Source organism: Oreochromis aureus, linkage group 16, assembly GCF_013358895.1.
Source record: "Oreochromis aureus strain Israel breed Guangdong linkage group 16, ZZ_aureus, whole genome shotgun sequence".
Lineage (NCBI taxonomy): Eukaryota > Metazoa > Chordata > Actinopteri > Cichliformes > Cichlidae > Oreochromis > Oreochromis aureus.
In genome coordinates this window covers 6,550,439-6,568,220 of record NC_052957.1, presented here as the reverse complement: position 1 = coordinate 6,568,220, position 17,782 = coordinate 6,550,439, and the positions used below count along the sequence as shown (strand labels likewise).

Below are 17,782 nucleotides of genomic sequence, written 5' to 3'. Positions count from 1 at the left end.
TGTTGAACAATATATAGAGGTCTGGAGAAACGGATGTTGCCATCCGAACGACGTCGATGTCAGGGGAAAGTGCTGAGAATTTCTGCACCCATTCACTTTGTTTTATTATTATGTGCTATAGAAATAAATTTTGATTTGATTTGATTCAGCATGACTGCAATAAAATTGCTAAAGTGGACCAAGAGTGTCACCCAGGAAACATTCTAAACTTTAATAAAAAAGACAAAGGAGAGCCTGGATTGCTGAGTTGGCTTTCAGTACTACAGCAGGCGGTCCCCTCAGTTTGCAAATAATTAAAAAAAAGAGCTGTTAGAAAAAGGGGAAAAAAAGAAAAAGGCCAACATCAGCCTTAAAAAAAAAATCATTTATTGCATTTTCTTTTGCAATCACCCTGTACGTCTGTGTCATCACGTTTTTCATATTTTTTTTATCATTTTCATTAAGCTGCTGTTTGCTCTCTCATCCATCCTTATCTCATCCAAAGCAAACCACAAAAAGCACTCTCTCTCTCTCTCTCTCATTTTCCTTCATCAGCAGCAGCTTTATTCCTCAGTTGCTTTTTGCTTATTAAGCTAAGAGTTCCTAGCAGTCCTGTTTTCAGCCTTGACTTCATGAGTTTGTTTTTAAGGAATCTTGGTTTTCTTCTTCTTTTGTTTGTTTTTTCCCGGGCTTCCATTTCTCTTATTTGTGTTGAATTTTTTAAACAATTATTTTGGATTATTAAGAGTTTCTGGACTGGCAGCACAGTTGTGGCATCTCATATGGTGATTTTCTATTTAATACAATTATATTCTGATTATAGGAAATTATCACAAGATAAGATATAAAAAACTGTTTATTTTTCAAAGAAATGACCCGTCTTTACATTCTCTCTTAATATGTGTACTAAGAGTCTTATTAGGCTTGGCAAAACATTAAAATCAACTAATCAAACATCAGCATTTACCAGCTATGTCACCAGTTACTCTCTCTCTTCAGGGTTTATTCCTGGCTCGACCTCTTCAGTGACCTCCTGTACCTCACTGGCTGGTGAAAGCAGCTCATTGGCTGCTTCTTCTGCTCTTTTATCCAGAGTCCCCTCTAGAGCCTCCTTCAGGGTGAAGCCTCCAGCTTCTGAGTCTCTTACCACACCGTCCTCTGCTGGCATGTCTGGATGATGCCTTTGCAGATGCTTGACCACCTGGAACTTTTGCTTGGCTTTGTAGGAGCAGTGGCGACAGCTGAAAGGTTGCTGCTTGGTGTGAGACAGGTAGTGATGTCTGAGACCCGCCGGCCACCTGAAAGCCTTCGGGCACAACCCGCACGTGTATGGCCGGTCGTCGCTGTGCTGGCGCTGGTGAGTCTTCAGTATGAAGCTAGTCTTGAAGGCTTTGCCGCACTTCTCGCAAACATAAGGGCGCACATCACAGTGCTGCGTGTCGCAGTGTGCGCGGAGGGCGTCTGCTCTGTTAGTGCGGTAGTCGCACTCATCACAGGCATACGGCTTCTCTCCTGCAGACGACAAACATTATTTAAAAGTGTAACCAAATCACTATATAACTTAGACATAATGCAACATTAAATTAGAAACTTTCACTTTGTCTTTCTGCAGGAGACGTTTGTATTTTCACCCCTGACCACTAGACGGAGCTATTTAACTGACTGTGTGTATATGGGAATTTCCAAAGCTTTCTAGTGGGCTGGATTGGAGTCTTTGCAGGACTGATTCTGGCTCCTGGGCCTTATGATTGACACCCCTAAATTAGACTATCCAATATGCAGTTTGGATACATCAGATAAACATGTGGACTGTCAGTTTGTGTTCAGTCATATCTCCCTGAGCTGTATGGTAAATAAATGTAACGCCTCATCTTCCAACAGCAGCTCTTCAGGTGTATTTTTAGGGGTGAAAACAGCCACCTCTGATACCTGTGTGCTTGGTCATGTGGTATTTCAGCTGAGTCGCCCATTTGCACTTGTAGCCGCACTCCGGACAAAGGTACTTCTTCTCTTCTTGGTGAACTCTCATGTGAAGCTATAAAAACATTAAAAATAAAAAGGACCTGTTATTGCTTTAATTGTGCTCCATTTCATGGAAAGACTCAAAATGAGCCTCAATAAGTAACTACACAACCAGAGACACTGTAAACGCTTCTGCCATCGTTCTTTGCTTTTAACTTTAACTTTTAACATGCTGGTCTCAGCGGTTTTGTTGTCGTCTTACTAAAAACTAAAGAGGTATCTGTATGTTTTGTTCCCGTTTACTGCTCTTGGTCCTGTTCTGTGCTATAAAGCAAATTTAACTCATCTGGCTTCTGTGAGCCTAACATCAAAATCAGGCTCAATAGTTAAATGAAATGTTTATCATTTCACCAACTCAAACTATACTAACCCAGATTTATGATTCTAGCTACAAATGACGCCATCTTCCAGCGAACTGACTGGTCAGTAAACCTGCTGACTTCCAATCTCAAACATAACCTGCTCCAGATCACATTATTTCTGCAGCAAAAGATGCCACATTGATGTACGCTGGCATGAAATGAACATCTTCATAATACGGAAAAGCCAAGTTTAACTGTGAAGATACCTGGAGCCTAAATCCTGCTTGAAAGTACACGCCACCATTTATAAATTACGTTTTTAATTCTTTTGTTTTTATTATTTTTATTTCCTTTTGTGTTTTTAGTTTCCTCGCCATTTCTCTGTCTCAACTTTAAGATACTTTTGTGCTCCACTGCCTCTGTTTAACGTGCCGTGTAATGTCTCTGTATTTGATATTTTAGTTAGTCCTGTTTTGGTTTTCTCTGATGTCTTGCTGTGGTTTCTGTCCTCACCTAGCCTATCATTACTGGCTATTACTTCAATCCAATCCATCCCCAGCCTACATTCAGCTCCTTCCTCCCCTCAGTTTTTGCCCACTTGTGGGTTTGTTCACCCTCCTGTTTTCCAAGCTTGTGTCTTAGTCCAAGTTAACCCTTTAAGTTGTACTAACAAACTCTCCAGACTGCTTTACTTGTTTGACTTGTTTTTTTAGTAATAAAGTTGCTTTGCATATTTAGGGACCTCTCTCAGACACAGCTGCTGGAACAAGCTTGTTTGGTACCTTCAGCCTCGATGGATCGGTGCAGGTGTAGCTGCACTCCTCACAGCTGTAAGGCTTCTCCCCAGTGTGGATGCGAATGTGCCACGTGATCTTCTGCTTGTTCCTGGTCGAGTACTGGCAGTCGGTGCATTTGTACAAGCGCTTGGTTCCATGCGAGCGGAGGTGCTGCTCCAGGACCAGCTGATGGTGACAAGCAAACTGGCAGGTGCTGCACCTTAGTGCCTTGTCCTCCGCAGGTCCCTCCTCATGTTCGTTCAGGAGGTGCTGAGCCAGCAGCTGCCTCGTTTTGGTAGCAAAGGGACACACGTGACACTGATGTGCCAGGTGAGCTCTCTGATGAAGCTCGAGGCTTTCCTTAGTTTCAAATGACTCCTGGCAGGTGTTGCATTTCACCTGGGGGTGCTTGCTCTGCTGGTGGGCCCTCAGTGTGATGTCGCTGCTGCAGGTGTAGTCACACTGCTTGCATGAGAAACACACCTGGAGCTGGTGCACACGCTTGCAGTGGTTTCTCAAAGCGACCTCTGAGCTAAACTGAGCATCACAGTGGGTGCAAACATGCTGCAGCTCCCCCGTGTGGCACCTGCGGTTGTGGCGTCTCACGTCGTCGAGCGTGTAGCTGCTGAAGTCGCACAACGAGCAGAAGTGCGTGGGCCGTTTGTCGTGAATGCGTCTCTTGTGCTGGCGCAATTTGGTCATCGCCCCAAAGGTTTTGTCACACACGTCACAGCGGTGACGGCCGACACCTGTGTGAAGAGACTCGTGCTCTTCCAAGCGGTAGCGCCGCGTGGTGCTGAAGGGGCAGAAGCGGCAGCGGTGAGGTCGTGCACCTTTGTGTTTGAGTGCAATGTGCTGCGTCATGCAGCGCTGCTGCTTGCAGCTGAAAGTGCAGTACTGGCAGTGCAGACGTTTGGGTTTGGCGGCGCCGAACTTTACCTTGCGATGAACACATAAACTGTGCCGGGTCAAAGAAACTTTAGATTTGGCTACAAATGAACAGAGAGAGCACTGTACTTCACCGGGCCTCATGCAGCCTTTTCTTTCATGGCTGTCCAAAGCTCTCTTCTGACTGCACTTAAATGCACAGCTTGGACAGCCAAAAATTTGACGTTTCTTAGAAACTTTTACAAGGTCTTCGTCGAGTTTCTCCACCAGCTCTTCTCTTTCTTTGATTGACTCATTCCCACCTTCATCACCTGCTTCTGAATTGGTCTCATTCTCCCTTTTCCTGAATCTTCTTCTGCAGGTCGAGAGGTGCCGTCTAACTGTTATGAGCCTGACGGATGAGAAGCTGCACAGCTTGCATCTGAATTTCCCACCTTTTTTACTATAAAGGGACTTTTGCTGTTTGTTACTGGAGATCAGTTTCTTCTGACTTTCGGTTTGCTGGTTTTCGGATGCACTGGATGTAGCAGCATCATCAGTAACAAAGGTCTTAGAATGAGATGTACACTCAGGATGAGTGGAAATTTTATTTTGCTCTGTCTGATCTGAATTGGATCCCTCCTGATCTACAGTACAGCTCTCCTTTGGAGCCACACTTATTTCTGAAATGCCTACAAATGTCCTTGTTTTCCGTGGCAGGGCTGGGCACTTCTTTTTAAGGTGGCCATCGAGGCCCCGCCTCTGTTTGAACTGCGCACCGCAGGCCTGACACTTGTGGCCCTTCATCCTGCGGTGGCACAGAGCTTGGCAGTGGTTCCTCAAAGCGCTCTCTCTGCAGGTGACATAAGAGCATTTCTCACAGCGGTAAACACCTTCAGCTGGCACCACGAGCATCTGCACCCGTCCCTCTAAAACCATGGCCTCTGCTTGGTCCTTGTCGTACTTTTTCATAGCATTCAGACGCACCTCAGATTGTAAGGGCTGACTGTGCTCAGGTGGAAAAGTGGGACTGATTGTTTCACAGTTTCTGTCAGGTGTCTGACAGTCTCCGGGCTCAACCGGTTCAGCTGTGTTATTTAGAGGCTCGTAGCTATCATGTATATCTTCATCATGTTCCTCTGATGAGAGGTCTGCTTTTACTTGTGATGCCTCGGGCCTGTTAGAATCTAAAGTAGGAGCCCTTGCAGAGTTTTCAGAGGGGGTTTGAAAGTCAGAGGTGGAGAGTGCAGTTAGAACGAGGGTACAGTATTCCTCAGGACTGCCGATGGGCGTCAGGCTTTCTGTAATGGTCTCCTGAGAAACAACATCAAAAACTTCCTCAGGTTGTGAAGCAGGAGACGTTTCTCTGCTGCCATCGTGGTCAGGCAGGACTTTGTCTCTTTGACCTTCAGGAGCACCAGAAGGTGGAGGTCCTTCTGGCAGCTTGTGAGTAACTGAAGGCTTGTTGTAAAAATCCTGCATGAATTCAGCCGAGCTCCTCTCCTTCTCCTTTGCAGCGTAGTTGTCCAGCCACGCTTTGTCCCCGGGCACGTACCCGTGGGTTTTCCTCTTGTGAAGGAAGAGGCTGATGCTGCTAAAGGAGGAGTAGAAGCAGAGGGCACAGCGAAACTCTTTCAGCTTGGTGTGTTTGCAGTTCTCGTGATTCTGAAGCGCCTGGCGGTAGCAGGTGGTGTACGTACAGTATTTGCACTTGAACACGGCCGACTGTCTGTCCTTTCCGGAGTGTTTGGCCAACATATGGTTGCGAAGCTCATATTTGCGCTTGCAGGCGTAAGCGCAGATCTCACAAATGAGTGATTTGGCTTGGTGCCGTAATTTGTGGCTGTTTAGCTGGTCCATGCGGTGACAGCGATATGGACACTGATCACAGGGATACCTAGGAGAGGAAACAGGAAGTATTGAATCTAGAACCAACAATGCTTCTTCCACCTCCACTGTTCCCCACCTTAAAGACCCACAGCTGTGCATTCTGGCGTTGCACTCTTAGGAAACTCAGATTACACAACAGATCCAAGATTAAAATATAACAAAGATGTGTGAGAAACCTCGAGTGCGTACCTGAGGTCCCCTGCGTGTTTCCTCATGTGGACGTTAAGGTAGTGCTTCCATTTAGTGACATATCCACATTCGGCACACATGAAGTTCTTATCATCTGAGTGAGTGAGCATGTGTTTGGACATGTAGGACTCATCTCGGCACTTGAACTCACACAGGCTGCACTTGTGGGGCCTCTCACCTTAAAGAGGAAAAACAAGTTTAAGAGTTATCATGTCAAAAGGGAGAAATGCCCAGACTTTAAGGCAGGATTCACATGACCAAACCCATCCTCACCACTGTGCATGAGCATGTGCCGCTTCAAACCCCGTTTGTGCGAGGTCACGTAGCTGCACTGAGAGCAGCGGTGGATCTTCTCATTGGCGTGCAAATGCCCGAGGTGCTGCTCAAACTCCACGGGGTTGAACGTGACAAAGGAGCAGAAGTCGCAGCTGAGCTTTTCAGGCCCTGCATGACCGAGCCGCTGGTGCTGGAGGAAGACTGTTTTATTGGAGCAAGAGAAATCGCACTCCGAGCAGTGATAGGCAAGGTGCGTCCGATAGTGATCCTCCATGTCCGTCTCGCTTTTAAAGAGGGCGCCGCAGGCGTGATGACGGCATTCCACTGCTTTGACTCCATGTGCCTCGGCAGAGTGTCTAATGAGGTCTTTGTGATGAGAACTCTGGAAAGAACAACCCTCCTGGAAGCAGGCCAAGGGTTGGCTGTCAGACAGGATGTTATGCGACTTCATGTGAGCCTTCAATGCACTGCTCAGGTGAAAGCTTCCCCCACAGGTCGGACAAATGTAGCTGTAACCGTTTTCGCCATCTCCGGCGTGCACGCTGATTAGATGGCGCCGGATTGAGCTCCTCTCCACGGCGGAATACTCGCACAAGTGGCACCGGTGGATCTTTTCACCGGCCTCTCTGAGCCTGTGAACACGCAGCTTGCTCTTGCTGGTGAAGTAACGCTTGCAGGTGGGACACTGGAGACTTGGGTCAGGGAAATGCAAACGAAGGTGCTCTTGGAGGTGAGAGCGCATTTTGAAGCAGCGACGACACTTGGGGCAGGTGTGGGTGCGATAGATGTGCTCCGATCCCTCTGCAAGGTACTCTGTTAGATACAAACAAACAAATTGAAAATGTTAGTTTAAATATAGGTTTACAAGAATAAAGGGTTGTCTTTGTTACAGTTTATATTTTGCTGTATTTTTTTCTCTCCATCATTTTGATTAAAGAACAGATCTTTTATGTCATGTTAAACAGTAATGAGAGATGTCTTTTGTAATAAACCACTTGTGATGGACATTAATCACTCACAACATCTGTCTAATAATTTGTAGGTCTCTTTTGTGGCATCAAAAGAGCTTCTAGCTTTCAGGGCATTGATGTGGGACTCCAGCGGGTGTCTGTACTGTGACTTTGGCAACAACTTTGAGATTACAAGATAAGGCCTCTCTGGATCCGAATTGTTCCAGCACATATCAGGAGGATCATTGAGAACAGGATTTAGGACTCTGGAGTTCAGGAAAGCCATGAGCTCTGCAGTTTTTTGTGATATGACAGGGGTCACTGTCCTGCTTGGGGAGGTTGCCGCCATCAAGATTTGGTCTACTATGAAACTAGCTTCTGGTTTGCATTCAGGAGACCACATCTACTTTTAAGAGCAGGCTTTGGACATTCCTTTCTGATGAACCTTTAAATTAAGGCTATACAGGGTGGACCTGAACCTTTCCTCAATTTTGCAACTAAATGTTTCAATCACATCTTCACTCCTGTGTTTGTGTACTACTATTGCATGTCATTAATGTTTGCCTACTCTATCATAGTTTCATTTGTTGTCCATCTACTGTACATTTTTCTTCTCATTCTCCTCTTTCCTTTTACAGTCTGCTGGAGGACTTTTCCTGTTACAGAGTTTTTCCCCCACTTTTGCCAAATATTGTCTCGTGAGGCATCATTGGCTTTGTCTAGGAAGAATTACAAATCTTTGAGGAAGTGCCATCACGTGACTTGAACTGTGAAGGGTGGAGCATTTCCTTCCTACTTAAATAAGCTTATAACATCCTAACTTGACCAGTTCAACCAGTTATGTGGAGAGAGAGGAACATTAGCAAAATTGGGGTATAAACAGTGGTAACAGCACTTTAGGAGGTCATAGAGCAGGAAAGGATATTGAGCCAAAAGAAAAATGCAACTGAAAAGCATCATTTTTATTATACAGGGTGGGCCATTTATATGGATACACCGTATTAACATGGGAATGGTTGGTGATATTAAAGTCCTGTTTGTGGCACATTAGTATATGTGAGGGGGCAAACTCCTCAAGATGGGTGGTGACCATGGTGGCCAATTAGAAGTCGGCCATCTTGGATACAACTTTTTTTTTTTTTTCTTTTTTTTTTCTTCAATAGGAAGAGGGCCATGTGACACATCAAACTTATTGGTAATGTCACAAGAAAAACAATGGTGTGCTTGGTTTCAACGTAACTTTATTCTTTCATGAGTTATTTACAAGTTTCTCTTTGTTCACAGCCATTGCCATGTCGAAGAGGTTAACACGTGAGGAGCGGATCGAAATCGCGTTGATATCTGGTGAACGCAGTAACCGGGTCATTGCAGCAGATTTCAATGCAAGACACCCTACGAGACCACCCATCTCCCATGCTACAGTCAGCAAACTGCTTGCTAAGATCCGTGAAACTGGTTCAGTGTTGGATTTGCCAAAATGTGGACGCAAGAAAACTGTCACTAATGAAGAAACATCAGTGGCTGTCCTAGCTTCATTCAGCAAGAGCCCACAGCATAGCACTCACCGCAAACTCCAGCTACTGCAGCAACTCAACGAGGATGATCCAGATCGGCGCACAGAATTTGCAGAATGGGCAAAACAAAAATTGGAACAGGACCCTCAGTTCACGCAGAAGATTTTGTTCAGTGATGAGGCAAACTTTTATGTGAATGGTGAAGTTAACAAACAAAACCACCGCTATTGGTCTGACACTAACCCACACTGGATGGATCCCTCCAAGACTGTTGGAACAACAAAAGTGATGGTTTGGTGTGGTATATGGGGTACAACGATAGTGGGTCCATTCTTCATCAATGGAAACCTCAAGGCCACTGGATATTTGAAATTGCTACATGATGATGTATTTCCCTCTTTATGCACTGAAGCTGGCACGTTCCCTGAGTTTTTCCAGCAAGATGGTGCACCACCACATTATGGGTGCCAGGTCCGAGCATTCCTAGATGAACAGTTTCCTGGAAAGTGGATTGGTCATCGTGGGCCAGTTGAATGGACCCCAAGGTCTCCCGATCTGACCCCCTTAGACTTTTATCTTTGGGGTCATCTGAAGGCAATTGTCTATGGTGTGAAGATACAAGATGTGCAGCACCTGAAACTACAGATACTGGATGCCTGTGCTGGCATTTCTCCTGCGGTGTTGCTATCAGTGTGTGAAGAGTGGGAGAAGAGGGTTGCATTGACAATCCAACACAATGGGCAGCACATTGAACACATGTTATAAGTGGTAAGAAACTTGTAAATAACTCATGAAAGAATAAAGTTACGTTGAAACCAAGCACACCATTGTTTTTCTTGTGACATTACCAATAAGTTTGATGTGTCACATGGCCCTCTTCCTATTGGGAAAAACAAAAGTTGTATCCAAGATGGCCGACTTCTAAATGGCCACCATGGTCACCACCCATCTTGAGGAGTTTGCCCCCTCACATATACTAATGTGCCACAAACAGGACTTTAATATCACCAACCATTCCCATGTTATTACGGCGTATCCATATAAATGGCCCACCCTGTAGAGGCACAGGCCAGTATCAGGCAGAACCTGTCGTACTAGGACAGCAGGATGAAGGTCAACACCAATCTCAGAATAGATGATGATGTGGTCTCCTGGAGGGAAGAAATTCATAATGGTGGAACCAACACTGGCAGGGGAGGGGTGTGAAGAAGCAGGTGAGATAACAAAGAACCAGCAACTTAGACTTTGCGACTTAGAGCTTTTTTATTGTCATTGTGCAGTTTCTTGCACAGCAAAATTGGGTAGCTGGACCACAAAGGTCCAAAAGTAAAGAAGAGAAAACAATATACAACGAAGGGAAAAAAAATAAAATAAAAAGCAATATATATGTATAAATATATATGTATGTATACATATATGTATACATATGGGTGGACAACAGTGTAGAAGTGTTATTTGACAGATTTCTGCCTTAATCAGACTGGAAAGTAGAAGTAAGGACCCTAACGAGGAAAGAACTGTCCAAAGAATGGGGAAGTGTCAGAAAGGGCTTCTTACTGGTGCTGAAATAAGAGGGAGGAAACCCTTTTGGAGAAGGGCAAAGACCTGGCCACCACTGCCAAACTGCTGGCTGGAAAGTGTTGTGAAAAAGGTCCGAAAGACTCTGAAAGTTAGGTGTTACTTGATGACTTCTACATCTGGCTAAAGCTCTATCTAGTGAAAATGTCTGCAACCTGTAGGATCATTGACTCGTGTATAAAGTGCCAATTGGTACTATACAAATCAAATGTATCCGAATTAGGAGATACATGTCAAAGTGACTTCCACGCGAGTGCCAGGAGCCACGGTGTTCAAGCAGACTGTCAGATTTAATGTTGTAGCTGATTACGGTGGTCACCATCATAATCCACTAAGCAGATAATAGGTGTTCTTACCTTTGGATGGCACTGATGTAGCATCTCCTGCTAAAGTCGTGTCTTTCATGCCACCTGGCCTCTCGGGCTGTTCCTCCAGCCCACAAGCTGGATTTTTTCTTTGTGACACGCTGACCTCAGACAGGCAGCTTTCCTTAGAGCCCATCAGTGCTGGCTCCTGCTCATTCACTAAGAAAAGGTGCATAAAGGACATGTAAAATCATAATTTCCATCTTACTGCTAAGGTTTGAAGGTATGAGAGTTCCACCTCCCTGCAGGGCCCACTTACCTTGAGCAATATTTGGCAGATGTTTGTGCTCCAAGAGGTGGCCACTCAGGGTTTTAGCATTTTGAGAGACAAACTGGCAGTGAAAGCAGCCAAAGGGCATGTGGCCTTTCCGATGGCTTTCCATCTCAGCCTGTGTGAGGAATGACGCTTTACAAGCCCGGTAGGTGCAGGGAACAAGAGTGAGGCCATGTGTAGATATTATGTGGGCTTGATACTCGTCACGGTCCGAGACACTGAAGTGGCAGCCTTTCTCAGAGCAGGAGAATGGGCCTGTCAGGTCTGGGTCACTGTGGCTGGTTTTAAAGTGATGTTTAAGAGCAGCTGGTTTGGAAAAGACCTCAGTGCACCGAGAACACTTGAATCTGTCCAGCTGCACTTTAGTGGATGGAGCGATTTGTCTTTGTGAACAGGGGTGAGAGACAAACACGCCACTGTCTGAGAATCTCTGTCCACATTTTTCACAACGATAATCTATCGTCTCCATTGTATCTGAAAAAAAGAGCAAAGCCTTAAAATTTCACATTAATAACAATTTAATATCATGTTAGGGTAAACACGCACAAGTTAAACATCAGACTCTAACATTCCTGTCCTTTTCCGTCCTTTCTGACTGTATGAATCAGCTCATTAGTTTCACATCTGTGTTTAACGACCAATCACTCCATGTGTGTACTCCTGTTCGTTCTCAGTGTTGGGCTGTCTGTTCCTTGTCCTTCTCGCACTCTTATGAATTCCTGTTTTGCTTTTAGTTTTTATATTATTCAGAACCTTGTTTTTTAATCAAACATTATTATGGGTTTGCTTTTTCTTTTGTTCCATTTCCATCATCTCACTCCTGAACTATGATATGGGATATTAATTCCCAACATGTACAAACGTAGTAGAACCTACATCCTCCTCTGTCACACCAGCCCTCTGCATGTCCTCCTTCACTACATCCATGAGTCTTGTCTGTGGTCTTCCTCTTTTCCTCCTGCCCAGCAGCTCAGTATTAGACTTTGATATATACTTTGTGCATGTAGATAAAAAAAAGTCTGGAATAAAGTGGTATCTTGATGGTACTGATATGATTATAGTTGCTGGAAATGCACTGAAAACACCCGAACTTTTCAAGCTGAAAACCCTCAGACTTTTGTCCTACCAAACCAAATGTCCCCACTATTTTATAAATCAAGCATATAACTTACCCTTTAATCGGGGATGATATATAGAGAGAATTAATGACATATAGATATTAATATAACTGATAGTACACAGTGGTCTTTCATACTGATGAAGTTATTGCAGTAGTGCTAACTGTAATAAGACACATCACAGGTACACGGTTACATGCACTAAATTGCAGGTGCTTACAGCAGAAAATGAATTTCAGAGTCAGACCTACTGCCCGGGTTTCCACGGTCCTTTGAATCCGAAAAACAAAACATCAACAGCTGTGTTTAACCGCAAGGCTGCACTGTCTGCCTCATTGAATCCACTTTTACTGACTGCCTGTTATAGAAATCCCTTAGCTGACAGTAAGTTACAGCAGCTGGAGTTTTCCTCGTTCTTATTAATAATATAAACTGACTGAAACACGCCAATAACATCGCTTTTAATGCTAGCTGAGCTAACGCTCGTTAGCTTCTTGTGACGCTCATCGCAGTCTTTGCGTCCCTGTTAGCTTTTCATCGCTGTTGCTGTTCAAGCCGTTTAAACTAAAATTTACAAAGTGCATTAACCACCGTTGCGTAGTTATTCTCTTAACAGGTTAGCAAAATTAGGTGAGCATAATAATGGACTACTAAGGCGGAGGAACCATTGTTTGTGAGCGCCAGTGGAAAGTCGGAACGGGATCCATCAAACACAGGAAGTGTAGTAAAGGTCGCCGTGCAGAAGCATCATTGCACGCGTGGAGATTTTATGTGGCTGAATGAAGGTTTAAACACGAGAATGAATGAGGTCACCAGTGGCAGCTGTGAGAGATGAAGTCAGAGGGGAAAAACAAAGCAATCATCGTAATTTAGCCAGTCAGCTAGCCTTAACTGTCGCTAAATTGTTTTATTTCCAGCCTACAAGCAGCTGTCAGGATACGAAGAAAGACCGATAACCTTTATTTACTGGACTGCGCAGGTCTTCAGATGAGCTCCTTTTGCGGGGGTATCTAGAGTCTCAGTGCAGCAGCCGTCACCATGCCCCTGTCGGATTTTCTGGACGGCCTGAAGGACAACCCGTACTTCGGAGCCGGCTTCGGACTGGTCGGGGTCGGGACAGCTCTGGCGCTTGCCAGGAAAGGGGCTCAGGTGGGGATGATCTTCTTCCGCAGGCACTACATGATCACTCTGGAGGTGCCCAGCAGGGACAAGAGCTACAACTGGCTGCTGAGCTGGATCACCAAGCACGCCAAACACACGCAGCACCTGAGCGTGGAGACCTCCTACCTGGCCCACGAGAGCGGACGGGTTCACACGCAGTTTGACTTTCACCCGAGCCCTGGCAACCACATCATCTGGTATAGCACATACCACTACACCTATAAGACCTGTATTCTAATCTGATTGGCCACTTTCTCTGTGACACTGACTTCCGTTGTGGTCTGCAGGTATGGGAGGAAGTGGATCAGGGTGGAGCGGACCAGGGAGAAGCAGATGGTGGATCTGCACACTGGAACTCCTTGGGAGTCTGTCACTTTCACAGCTTTAGGCAGAGACAGGCAGATCTTCTTTAATATCTTACAAGAAGGTAAGTTTAACAACACATAAAGTCAGGTGTGCAAGTATTTAGATTTTCACCTGTATTGCACCTGTATTTTCAGAATTATCACATTGAATTTTGAGGCTCATCCAAGTCCAGATGAACATAATCAACCTTTTGGGATTTGAGGCTCATCCCTCCAAATGTTTGCACCCTGTAACTGCTTGAAGTCTGGATGTTTCCTCCCTTAATAGCTTAATTTCAGTGTACAGTGTGTGGTGTACATGTGCTAAGTTGTGAAGTTTTGTCTAAAATACTTACAGATCTAACTGTACTTGGCAAAATACTTGAGTGGGCTTTTAGTTGAGCTTTCATTCCTGTTATGCAGCAAGAGAACTGGCGCTGAAGCAGGAGGAAGGGAGGACAGTGATGTACACGGCCATGGGTGCAGAGTGGCGGCCCTTCGGCTTTCCTCGGCGACGCAGACCCCTCAGCTCTGTGGTGCTGGACGTGGGCGTTGCCGAAAGGATTGTAGATGACGTGAAGGACTTCATTGGAAATCCCAAATGGTACACAGATAGAGGTAAAATGTTACAGGACATGACAGGAATTTTTTATCGCCAAAATTAAAGGAACACAATCAAGTTATATTGACAATGTTACTCACAGGTTACTTTGGCCATTCTTGGTTGACATTGCTGACTTTCTGATTGTTTTATTGATGAACATCACTTCCGTTAAAGGTTGTGCCCTTTGGATTTTTGCTGAAGGTTCGGTCCGACTCCTTACCAGAGTCTGTTGGAGAGTAGGGAAGGTCTCTAGAAAAACCTAATAGGAAAAATGTTGCCGAACATTTTAATTTGTCTACTTTATAGAAGAATTTCTGGGGGGGTTTGCGATTGATCCTCTGCTGATGGTGGTTGTTCACCTGTGCAGGTATTCCCTACAGAAGAGGCTACCTGCTGTACGGCCCCCCTGGATGTGGAAAGAGCAGTTTTATGTGAGTATATCCTTTATTCGGGTTTATTTTCCTTGCTGCATACTTGTCGTGTAACCTCACCACCGCCTGTGTAACTTGCTGTTTTTCAGCACGGCGTTGGCTGGTGAGCTGGGCTACAGCATCTGTCTGATGAGTCTGAGTGACCGAACGCTTTCGGACGACCGCCTGAATCACCTCCTGAGCGTGGCACCACAGCAGAGCATCATTCTGCTGGAGGATGTCGATGCAGCCTTTGTCAGCAGAGACCTGCTTCCCACTGAGAGTGAGCAGCAAAACAGATCAAACAGATTTCTTTTTACATGTTTAAAACATCACAGATGTTCATCTGTGTACTGATATTCAGTACTGAAACAATCTGTAAAGATGTATTTGACCGGATTTGTTACATTCTGGTTTGAAGGTGAATTTTGAAGTCAATTCAATTCAATTTTATTTATATAGCGCCAAATCACAACAAAAGTCGCCTCAAGGCGCTTTATATTGTACAGTAGATAGCACAATAATAAATACAGAGAAAAACCCAACAATCATATGACCCCCTATGAGCAAGCACTTTGGCGACAGTGGGAAGGAAAAACTCCCTTTAACAGGAAGAAACCTCCGGCAGAACCAGGCTCAGGGAGGCGGCCATCTGCTGCGACGGTTGGGGTGAAAGAAGGAAAACAGGATGAAAGACATGCTGTGGAAGAGAGACAGAGATTAATAACAGATATGATTCGATGCAGAGAGGTCTATTAGCACATAGTGAGTGAGAAAGGTGACTGGAAGGAAAAACTCAATGCATCATGGGAATCCCGGCAGCCTCACGTCTATTGCAGCATAACTAAGGGAGGATTCAGGGTCACCTGGTCCAGCCCTAACTATATGCTTTAGCAAAAGGAAAGTTTTAAGCCTAATCTTGAAAGTAGAGATAGTGTCTGTCTCCCGAATCCAAACTGGAAGTTGGTTCCACAGAAGAGAGGCCTGAAAACTGAAGGCTCTGCCTCCCATTCTACTTTTAAATACTCTAGGAACAACAAGTAGGCCTGCAGAGCGAGAGCGAAGTGCTCTAATAGGGTGATATGGTACTACAAGGTCATTAAGATAAGATGGGGCCTGATTATTTAAGACCTTGTATGTGAGGAGCAGGATTTTGAATTCAATTCTGGATTTAACAGGAAGCCAATGAAGGGAAGCCAAAACAGGAGAAATCTGCTCTCTCTTTCTAGTCCCTGTCAGTACCCTTGCTGCAGCATTTTGGATTAACTGAAGGCTTTTCAGCGAGTTTTTAGGACATCCTGATAATAGTGAATTACAGTAGTCCAGCCTGGAAGTAATAAATGCATGAACTAGTTTTTCAGCATCACTCTGAGACAGGATATTTCTAATTTTAGAGATGTTGCGCAAATGGAAGAAAGCAGTCTTACATATTTGTTTAATATGTGCATTGAAGGACATGTCCTGGTCAAAAATGACTCAAGGTTTCTCACAGTGTTACTGGAGGCCAAGGTAATGCCATCCAGAGTAAGAATCTGCTTAGATACCATATTTCTAAGATTTTCAGGGCCGAGTACAATAACCTCAGTTTTATCTGAATTAAGAAGCAGAAAGTTAGCGGCCATCCAGGTCTTTATGTCTTTAAGACATTCCTGCAGTTTAACTAATTGGTGTGTGTTACCTGGCTTCATGGATAGATAGAGCTGCGTGTCATCTGCATAGCAGTGAAAATTTATGCTATGTCTTCTAATGATGTTGCCTAGGGGAAGCATGTATAATGTAAATAGAATTGGTCCTAGCACTGAACCCTGTGGAACACCATAATTGACCTTAGTGTCTGAAGAGGACTCTCCATTTACATGTACAAATTGGAGTCTATTAGATAGATATGATACAAACCACTGCAGTGCAGTACCTGTAATACCTACAGCATGTTCTAATCGCTCTAATAGGATATTATGGTCAACAGTATCAAAGTCACTGAGCTGTGTTTTCTTCTGTTGCCTCTCAGATCCTCTGGCCTATCAGGGAATGGGACGACTGACCTTCAGTGGACTGCTGAACTCTCTTGATGGAGTGGCTTCATCAGAGGCCCGAATAGTTTTTATGACTACTAACTTCATAGACAGGTACTGTTGGAAACCAAGAGTGTTTAGTGGCATTGTACCAACATATAAACTGATATATCTGCTTCTAACGTAAAAAGCTGTAGAAAAAAACGAAGCAGTGAAGAGACTGAAACAGAATTAGAAGAAAATAAAAGACCCCAACAGCAGGTGGCGCTGCATACCAAGTGCTGGTTTTTATTTTGAAAAAGGAAGGGGGAAGTTGAGATATTACTGTGATACAGCAGCCTACCTCAATAAAATAAGTACAGTACAGGGTTTGACATAACCAGTGGCCCAGGCACAAAGGAGTAGTGCAATGCGATACAGTATCAGAGTACACAGGTCTGATACGCATGTGCACAGTAGACCGTGTATCCATAGTGACAATTTACATACATTAATAATAAACTATAACTGATCACATGATCAAATGTTAGATTGGCTTTATCTTCAGATCTTAAATTAATCCGTGGACACCTACCTGTCCGTCCCTGCCTGTGTGATCATCTTCATTAGGCACCTCATCTTCCCCACACCTCTCTGCTTCCTTAATGAACATTAAAATCTTTTTGTCATGGCTACAAAAACTTGTTCTTTCACTTGTGAAACATAAGAAGTGTTTTCAGTGCCATTAACTGCCAGCGTTGTGTATGATATCTGCACACAGGTTAGATGCAGCGCTCATCCGACCCGGCCGTGTTGATCTGAAGCAGTACATCGGGCATTGCACCCACTGGCAGCTCACCCAGATGTTCCGGCGATTTTACCCCGACGAACCGGCCTCTGAGGCAGAACACTTTGCCAAGCAGGCTTTAGCCACACACTCTGAAATCAGTGCTGCTCAGGTGCAAGGACACTTTCTGCTGCACAAAATGGACCCTGCAGGATCGATAGACAATGTTGCTCAAATAAAAGGATGACAGGATTGGAAGGGATTTGGACGCTGATGCCCGAATAAAGAGAAATGGAAAAACATTTTCAGTTTAAGTTTATTAATGAGACAGATCCATAAGAGAGTTGATTTTTGTGATTTATGCGACTGCTCAGATGTTTGAAAT

The 17,782-nt window shown here is 44.6% G+C and overlaps 2 protein-coding genes across 5 annotated transcripts; one reads left to right on the top strand and one right to left on the bottom strand.

The window, feature by feature from the left end:
• Positions 1 to 817: 817 nt before the first annotated feature.
• znf142 (zinc finger protein 142) lies at positions 818 to 13,172 on the bottom strand. Of its 4 annotated transcripts, none has more exons than XM_031757366.2 (8): positions 13,058 to 13,172; positions 10,968 to 11,456; positions 10,700 to 10,867; positions 6,299 to 7,114; positions 6,026 to 6,203; positions 3,086 to 5,843; positions 1,909 to 2,014; positions 818 to 1,491 (listed from the first exon to the last, which is right to left on the bottom strand). In XM_031757366.2, exons 2-8 carry the CDS (start codon positions 11,449 to 11,451, stop codon positions 962 to 964), a joined length of 5,040 nt encoding a protein of 1,679 aa, XP_031613226.1. In that variant the 5' UTR covers positions 11,452 to 11,456; positions 13,058 to 13,172; the 3' UTR covers positions 818 to 961. The 4 variants fall into 4 exon arrangements, with proteins under 4 accessions (XP_031613226.1, XP_039455784.1, XP_039455782.1 ...); XM_039599850.1 differs by lacking the exon at positions 13,058 to 13,172 and adding an exon at positions 12,321 to 12,422; XM_039599848.1 differs by lacking the exon at positions 13,058 to 13,172 and adding an exon at positions 12,155 to 12,248.
• Positions 12,505 to 17,699, top strand: LOC116334059 (mitochondrial chaperone BCS1). The gene is made up of 7 exons (XM_031757368.2): positions 12,505 to 13,458; positions 13,549 to 13,688; positions 14,029 to 14,223; positions 14,577 to 14,640; positions 14,730 to 14,902; positions 16,628 to 16,745; positions 17,392 to 17,699. The coding sequence occupies exons 1-7, from the start codon at positions 13,139 to 13,141 to the stop codon at positions 17,642 to 17,644; spliced, it is 1,263 nt and encodes a 420-aa protein (XP_031613228.1). The 5' UTR covers positions 12,505 to 13,138; the 3' UTR covers positions 17,645 to 17,699.
• The last annotated feature ends 83 nt before the right edge of the window (positions 17,700 to 17,782 follow it).